Source organism: Microchirus variegatus, assembly GCF_963457635.1.
Source record: "Microchirus variegatus genome assembly, chromosome: 7".
In the NCBI taxonomy this organism is placed as follows: Eukaryota; Metazoa; Chordata; class Actinopteri; order Pleuronectiformes; family Soleidae; genus Microchirus; species Microchirus variegatus.
Window position 1 is genome coordinate 18,296,824 of NC_139808.1, and position 9,067 is coordinate 18,305,890.

The following is a 9,067-nucleotide window of genomic DNA, read 5'->3' on the forward strand; positions in this document are numbered from 1 at the left end:
AGCACTTTCTGCTGCTGACAAATTCTTTTTCCAAAGTTTCTGACTCTGTAGTACAAAAGAATTGCTGATCAGTGATATTTGTTTGAAGAATCTCCAGGAAATAAGAAAATAAAAGCACCAAACAAGCACTCTTCTGCAAAACGAGCAGGACTCTTTTAATTGAAATGGTTAAAATAGACAAAAAAAAATAGGAGTTAGTTCAGTATGTACATGCACATAGTTGGTGATGACAGATTAAAGCCGTTGTAGCCCATCAGTGCGGTTCAGTGGGACTGGATCAGTGTCTGTAAAAACACCCACAGTGTGTCTTTGTAGCCAGAGAAGAGAAGGAGACGGAGCTAGTGAGTGGCCTGTGGCGTTACCTTTGTCAATCAGTGGCAGGTCTCCATCATGGTTGTGCCACATTCATCGACCTGGTGCTCTGGCAGAGTCTCATAGTTTTTCACTGTGCCTCTCAGAGAGCTGTGACTGAGAGCTCGACCTCGCATGCTTTGAGAGTTGGCCGACAATATCTACAATCAAGAGACAAAAAAAAATACATTTAATGAATTGAATGACTGGCTAACATCCATATCTCTGAAACAACATATATATAATGCCTTAATTGTGGAGACTGTGATGATTGTTGACTTGATGAGATCCTGTAATAATATTTTCATCCAAACCTTCACTTTGCTCTTTTATTTTATAGTTGAGGTTTTTATTATACTATTAAAATGTGTTCCAATATCTGAACAGCTGGAAATCTTAATTTTTGGACTAGTATGTTCACTACCGTTCAAAAGTTTGGGGTCACCTATACAATTTTTTGTGTTTTCCATTAAAAGTCACACTTTTATTCATCAAAAGAGTTGTGAAATGGATAGAAAATATAGTCAAGACATTAATAAGATTATAAATAATGATTTTTATTCCAAATAATAATTATGCCCTTCAAACTCGTCAAAGAACCAGCAAAACTGTTTTCAGCTGTGCTAACATAATTGCACAAGGGTTTTCAGGGGTTTTCTAATCATCCAATAGCCTTGTAACGAGATTAGCAAACACAATGTACCATTAGAACACAGGAAATGGGCCTCTATACACCTCTACACATTCCATTAAAAACCAGACGTTTGCAGCTAGAATAGTCGTTTACCACATTAACAATGTATAGAGTGTATTTCTGATTCATTTAATGTTATATTCATTGAAAAAAAAAAAGCTTTTCCTTCAAAAAATAAGGACATTTCTAAGTGATCCAAAACTTTTGAATGGTAGTGTAAATACTTTCCCACCTCAAGTAATAGCTCTGAGGTACTGACAAATAGTCACTCAGCACAGAGCTGTAAAAGAAAACTGATTTAAGCCACATTACCAAAATCTTTGCTGGTTTAAGACACAATATTTTCACCACTTTGTCTCACAGTAAAATAGTTGTTTTGACTGGAAACTCTAGGTTTGCAAACTAGATTAACTAAACTGATGGATTTTTTTAACGATGGACGCATATGCCGTTTATTTTTATAAATCAATGGTCCGTCCCTCCAATCTACCGTTTATGTTTGTTTTGAAGTACAATTATATAATAATGCATTAACATGTGCATATTACAAGACATATATATAACAGGTCATATTATTGGATGACATTACAGCGACCTTTGCTTATCAAACACAATCACTACGGTTACTGGTTTATTTTCACATGTGTAAGATAAAGAGCAAAATGTCCATGTTTGTTTATTATCCACATGTCCATGAAACTCCAAACATAAAATTGCTCTCTCTAACGAGTCCACTTTCATCCGAAATCCAAGAAAAAGGTAATTACGTACTTTTAAATATACTCTTATACTCATACAATTCAAAGAAACCACACTTTTTAACTCACAAGGACACAGGAGCTGCTATTCTTCTCATGCCTTTAACATATTCTTAAGGAAAAAGCAAAACTATTCCAACTTTGACTGAAAATAATGGGACATATCATTCTTTACAGTTTCTAAATGTAGTTTACCCACAATATAATTTAAATGGTCATTTCTCCTCACATTTTAGGGTCCACTGCTACTAACAGATCTGTAATCATGTCAACTTTACCTACAATATCAACAAAAAAAAACATTTTAAAATGTGTGTACGCTATAAACCAAAGCCTACCTTCACCAGCACATAGTCTCCAGCAGTGATGGGTGCAGTGTTGGCTTGAGCAGCTATATCTTCTTTGGGGAAAATCACTTTGAGGTTGCCATCAGCTCTTCCACACAGTTCCTCTGCGGATCTCTTACTGTCCTGGATCAGTGAGTGGATCACAATTTATTAGGTACACACATAACCTAAAGAAGTAGCTGTCCATCAATCTGTTTTCTAGCAATTTATGAGAACCAGAAAAAGTTGAGCAGAATCTGCAAAAAGTTTTGTATAATTCAGCATTCTTTATCCACACAGGATCAGTATTTTGGGAGCCTGAACACCCTAAACTCTAACATCTGAAGACCTCTCCTGCAAAAAGAAAAAGATCTTATAAAGTTCTGCTTCCATGTGGCTAAGATATAAACCCTTTTTAAAAAAAAATAAAAAATAAGGTCCAAGTAAGAAATCTTGAGAAGAAATCTGGAGAAGAAGGGCTAGCTTCAAGGCATTTTAAAGCTGTTTTGCCTTTATAGTTCTTTATCGCGGTAAGATCAATTTTAACCCTGGTTTGATCTCTTTCCTTGTCTGGAGCCTTTTTAGTCAAAGCCTTCTTTGAAAGTAAATCCTGAGATTTGCCTTCGGTGGACACTTTGAAATACTTTTTTGACAAAACCTTATCAACACACCATATATAGAACATCCTGAACTTTAAGTGTAAACAGGCATAGCATTTCCAACGGTACTCAAATGCAACTGGTGGGCTACCAAGCTCTCTACTGCTCTACTATACTTGTTTTCTTGCATCGCTACTGTAAACAATCAGTGTTGAAGTCCATTTGCAGTACTCACTCCCTCCACCAGGACAAGCTGTGTGCTGCCGATGAGAGCAGCATTGACCCTCGCAGCCTCCTCCCTGAACACAACGAAACACTCTCTCACCCTCCGCTGCTTCACCTCTGCTGGCACGTCGTCTTGTAGCCGATGGTGGGCGTGGGTTTTCTGAGTGAGATGAAGGACACACGGACACGGGTTCAATTTCAAAAGTCGGCGTTATACTTGGTGTGAAGACACAAGTTATAGGAGCTCACATTTCTCATACTGTAGGCAAAAAGGAATCCAACGTTGTAGCCAACCTCTCTGATCAGAGACAGAGTCTGCTGGTGATCGTCCTCCGACTCTCCACAGAAGCCTGAGATGAAGTCACTGCTGAGACTCACATCTGACACACACACACACAAGTCATCACTTCTCCATGAAAAACATCTAATTTGAAAATAAGATCATTTTGGACTGCTTTTTGACAATCAATATTTCGTCATTAAATTGGTCTGAAATGCTGATCTGATTTCTTATATATCCATGGCACATGAAGGTTGAGGTTTTTTCTATTTTCAGGAGATGGGAGCATGTTTTAATTAGAATTTATGGATAAAAACTCTACTTTACTGTATGTTTTAATACAGTGGTATGCAAAAGTTTGGGCACCCCTTTAAATGTTCATGATTTTCTTTTATAAATCATTGGTTGTTTGGATAAGAAATTTCAGTTAAATATATCATATAGGAGACAAACACAGTGATATTTAATGTGTTAATAATGGCCAATTTGTAAAGCGCTTTGGGTGTCTAGAAAAGCACTCTAGAAATGTAATGAATAATAACAATAATAATAATAATAATAATATTTGAGAATTGAAATGAAGTTTATATGATTTACAGAAAGTGTGCCAGAATTATTTAAACAAAATTAGACATGTGCATAAATTTAGGCACCACAAAAGAAACCTTTTGTGCATCCTCCTTTTGCAGAAATAACAGGACCATTCTTCTTTACAAAACATCTCCAGTTAAGTCCGGTTTGATGGTTTCCGAGCATGGACAGTCCGTTGGACAGTCCACACATTTTCAATAATATCAGGTCTGGGGACTGAGATGGCCATTCCAGAACATTGTATTTGTTCCTCTGCATGAATGCCTTAGTAGATTTTGAGCAGTGTTTAGGGTCGTTGTCTTGTTGAAAGATCCAGCCCCGGCACAACTTCAGCTTTGTCACTGATTCCTGGACATTGTTCTCCAGAATCTGCTGATATTGAGTGGAATCCATGCGACCCCCAACTTTAACAAGATTCCCAGTCCCTGCACTGGCCACACAGCCCCACAGCATGATGGAACCACCACCAAATTGTACTGTAGGTAGCAAGTGTTTTTCTTGGTATGCTGTGTTCTTTTTTCACCATGCATAACGCCCCTTGTTTTGCCCAAATAACTCTATTTTAGTTGCATCAGTCCACAGCACCTTATTCCAAATGTGCTTTAGCATACCTCAAGCGACTCAGTTTGTGACGGGTGCAGAGAAAATGCTTTTTCTGCATTACTCTTCCATACAGCATCTCAAGTGCGCTGAATAGTTGAACGAGAGTGACACCATCTGCAGCAAGATGATGTTGTAGGTCTTTGGAGCTGGTCTGTGGGTTGACTGTGACTGTTCTCACCATCCTTCGCCTCTGCTTATCTGAGATTTTTCTTGGTATGCCACTTCGGGCCTTAACTAGAACTGTGCCTGTGGTCTTCCAATTCCTCACAATGTTCCTCACAGTTGAAACTGATAGCTTAAATCTCTGAGATAGCTTTCTGTATCCTTCCCCTAAACCATGATGTTGAACAATCATTGTTTTCAGGTCATTTGAGAGTTGTTTTGAGGCTCCCGTGCCACACTTCAGAAAAGACGCAAAGAGGAGAAACATTTACAATTGGCCTCCTTAAAAACCCTTTCTCATGATTGGATTCACCTGTGTATGGAGGTCAAGGGTCACTGAGGTTACCAAACCAAATTTGAGTTCCAATAATTAGTGCTAAAGGTATTGAAATCAATAAAATGACATAAATACATAAATTTATGCACATGCCTAATTTTGTTTAAATAATTCTTGCACACTTTCTGTAAATCATATAAAATATATTTCACTTCTCAAATATCACTGTGTTTGTCTCCTATGTGATATATTTAACTGAAATTTCTTGTCCAAACAACCAATGATTTGTAAAAGAAAATAATTAAAATTTACAGGGGTGCCCAAACCTTTGCATACCACTGTATATGTAAGGCCTATGTAATTGCAGATCTTAGGTTTGACAATATCTCTACCCCGACATATTTTAATAAATCAAATTATAGAGTGAAGATTTCTACCTAAAGATGTGGAACAAAGTATAAGGAAAACAGAACCTACCTGGGATGATTCTCTTGATGGTATTGACAAGATCAAGGTAAGCCTCTCTTGTGTAGCTGTATAAGGAAAAGACACTTTATCAGTACTATTATTGACATTTTAAGAAACTTTTTTTTTTACAAAAAATGGAATTGAGTTTAGAAAAGTTGTTGTTTACCCACGACGCATTGCTTTCAGGACCTGGCTGCTTCCGCTCTGGGCTGGAAGGTGAATCTGCTTACAAATGTTCCCTCGTTCTGCAATAAGATGCAAAAACTGCATCACAAACAGTAAAACAGATCCCAGGTCAATGAGCTTCTGGTTCATAAGTTCATTCTGTTTTGTTGTGCACAAACAGGAAAGTGGATTTTATTTTTATTTTGACAGCTGGAATTCGACATTGCACTGTGATGAAAAAAAGCGAACCTCGTCTGGGAAGTCTTTGGGATGAGGGGAGGTGAATCTGATCCTCATGTCAGGATCGATGCGCGACACTTGATCCAGCAGGTCGGAGAAGCGCAGTCCTCCCCGCTTGGAGCGGTAAACCGTCTTAAAGCCGGGACTGAGCCTGGTCAGGTCTGAGCCACAGAACTGTTCCTCTGACGTGTCTCTGTAGCTGTTCACATTCTGACCCAGCAACGTCACCTCCTTCACACCCTGAGGAAAATATCCACCACACAAAATCAAGTCAGGGAACTATTTATTCACTCATTTAATATAAAGTTTGCACAGTACTGTGCTGAGACAGGCTGGCTGCAGTCACTGAACAAATAACTCACCAATCTATATCAGCGTACGTGTAAACTATCTAAAGAAAGTGTTCACTGCTTAATTTCACCATTTGAGAGCCTTTTTAACAGAAAACTAAAGTTTGTATCACTTTGTAAAATATTCACTCCACCACACTAAAGCAGACATCTTAAATGTTAGCCCACAGGAGACAATAGCTGCTTGTCCACTGCTGCCTCTCTTGGAAAGTTTGTCTTTATTTTATTTTATTTATTCATCATTTATTTAACCAGGAAGTTCCCATTGAGCTACACTATCTCTTCCTCTTTAGTGAATCAGAACAAAATAACACATTTGAACTCACTGAAGGAGGCAGTGGATCAACAACTACTGTGGGCTGTGGTTTAAATCAAAGATTATCTTGATTGACTTAGGTTTGGGGCAGTGAGCAGCTTACCAAGGCTGTTTTGCAGCAAGATAAAGCAGTGAACATATTCTGAAGATCATTTACTGCCGTGGGTTTCATGAGATGAGGCTTTTGTTAATTGTCAAAAATCTGTTTTTCTGACTTTCTGACTTGAACTTCACTTCAAAAAACCTGAACCCTTTAATCTGGCAATTGTAAAACACAACTCTTCATTTTACTGTAGACATAATTATAGATTAAATGTAATTTCCTTCTTAAATACATACTGTATTTGTGTCCAGTAATATTTTTTGTTTTTTATAAGAAATGTCCTAACTTGCCCTCCTTGATAATAATAGTGTAATCAGTGTTAGTGCCCCTACTTGGGGCTGTCTTGTCTTGATGTTGTGTTTATAACTTGCCTGGTCAGACAGCATGCGTACTTCCTCAAGAATTGAACCGACAGGTCGACTCCTCTCCCGGCCTCGGGTGAAAGGAACAATGCAGTAACTGCACATGTTGTCACAGCCTCGCATGATGGACCTGCCGGCCGCAAAAGACACAAACCAAATCGATTACCACACACAGTTGATGCAGTAAGTTTCTTTTCAGGCGGATGGAAAAGAGGATCAAAAACAGACACAGAAGACACAGACACATTAACATGTTTAAGCTTGAGGGAGGTTGAAATGTTGGTGTCAATAAAAGGTAACAGTAAATAAGTATAATTGAAACAGATCCAGTGAATAAAGGCTGAGTCAGTTTCAACATTTCATACATGCAACATGTCTCCATTTGCCAACAGACTCCAAAAAAAAGTCAAATCTCTAAGCATGAGTGTCATGCAAGTCTGGCGGTGAGTACAGAGACTGAGTTGCTCCACAAACTCACACGTAAGCACTGTGTCCATGAGGGGCATGCTGAACAGGCATGATGTCAGCGTAGGTCTCCTCTAATGACAGCAGAACATTGCTGGCCTGTTGACCTCCATCAGCTACAGTGAGGAGGCGGGGAAGGTCCCTGTAAGCATCTGGACCTGCAAGAACATCCACCAGCTTCTCCCGCTCCAACAGCTCAGTCTTAAGCCTCTCTGCCATGCAACCTGAACAGACACAACCGATAAGGTTAAATGTGTCTTTGCTGCTGCAAAACAAGCCATCACTCAAGTCACTTACCTAAAATCCCGATTTTCATTGGTGCGCGGGTCTTCAGCCGTCGCCTTTTCATAAACGTCAGTTCTTGTAATCGATTCCAAATAGTTTGTTCAGCTTTTTCTCTGTTAGAAGGAGTTCAAATGTCTCTGTCAGTTGACGCATCTCATAGTTGAATGGGTTCGATTGCCAGAACTGTATCACTTTTACTGTGAAAGTTCTCAGTCATTGTATTTTCATCAATTTGAATACAGGTAAGTGGACTTCCTCAAAGAGGCGAAGATGTCTGTTGGATGAAGGGAATCATCTTCAACTTAACTAAAATAAGTCCAGTAGTCTATATCTAAACTCCTGAATGCATAATTTTGAGTGTTTTAATAACGATTATAGGGCTGCAACTAAATTATTATTTTCTCGATTAATCGAGTACTTGTTTGGGCCAGAAAATATCCGAAAATGTTGATTGGTGTTTACCAGATGTGGAAATGATCGAAAGCCTTGTTTTGTCCACAACCGAACATTTTTCAGTTTTAATGATTTCTTTGTTATATGGAGCAAAGAAACCAGAAGATACTCACATTTAAGAAGCTGAATATCAGAAGGACTGTTTGAATTATTGAACAAACACTGAATCGATTATCAAATTGGTTGCTATAATAATTGCAGCCCTAATCTATTTGTCTTATGAGATTGTCTTACCTGATAGAGCATGTCACCAGGAGGACAACATCTGCCTGCAAGGCAAAGACAAATCAGTGCTGATAACAGTGATATTAAAGCAGAAAAAATAACAGAGAACTCAGCTGTACCTCATTTATATATACTGTGCGTTGATATCCCTTCTTCTGCAGTATGGACCAGGCTAATTCTGTGTCATTCACATTCATTGGGCATCCATAGGTTTCAAAATACACTACATAAAAAACAAAAATAATGCACCATTTTAACATCTGTCTCAAAAACAAACTGCTTTCACTCACACAGACTGACCTTTCCTTGAATTGCCCATCACCAGGTCCTCATAAAGGTCGTCATCTGTGTCTGACTGATGTCCATGAGCAGCATCAACACCTTTAATGAAATCCTTAAAACTTGGACCAGAGGACAGATGAGTCTTGAACCTGTCCACGGTTGTCCTCCCTCTCTTATTGACACTGGTGGTCTCTATATTAGAGCAATATCTGAGCTGGATGCACCTAACATGAATCCAGGGTCTGGACACAGTCAACAAGGGTTTTAAAGTCCTGAGAAACTCCATTCTAGGTTAGTTTTAGCTCAAAAGGCTAAAGACGTTTTGAATTTCGCGCTAAATTACCACACTAGCGTGTCGCTGTAGTCCATTATATCCAATATGTGTCCCATGTTTGTCTTACTGAATAGCTCACTGTAAGTGTGCTAGCTACACATGTCATTCATGTCCATGTCTTGTGGAGCCAAAGATGTCTCAATGTCAAGAGAA

The 9,067-nt window shown here is 38.7% G+C and overlaps 1 protein-coding gene across 1 annotated transcript; it reads right to left on the minus strand.

Moving 5' to 3' along the window:
• Window positions 1–371: 371 nt before the first annotated feature.
• Window positions 372–8,866, minus strand: cdk5rap1 (CDK5 regulatory subunit associated protein 1; the record flags this gene model as incomplete). Its single annotated transcript, XM_083891944.1, has 13 exons — window positions 372–512; window positions 2,142–2,273; window positions 2,964–3,113; window positions 3,203–3,333; window positions 5,344–5,399; window positions 5,501–5,598; window positions 5,749–5,979; window positions 6,880–7,000; window positions 7,349–7,559; window positions 7,633–7,733; window positions 8,308–8,342; window positions 8,418–8,521; window positions 8,599–8,866. 13 exons carry the CDS (start codon window positions 8,864–8,866, stop codon window positions 372–374), a joined length of 1,779 nt encoding a protein of 592 aa, XP_083748070.1.
• Window positions 8,867–9,067: the final 201 nt, after the last annotated feature.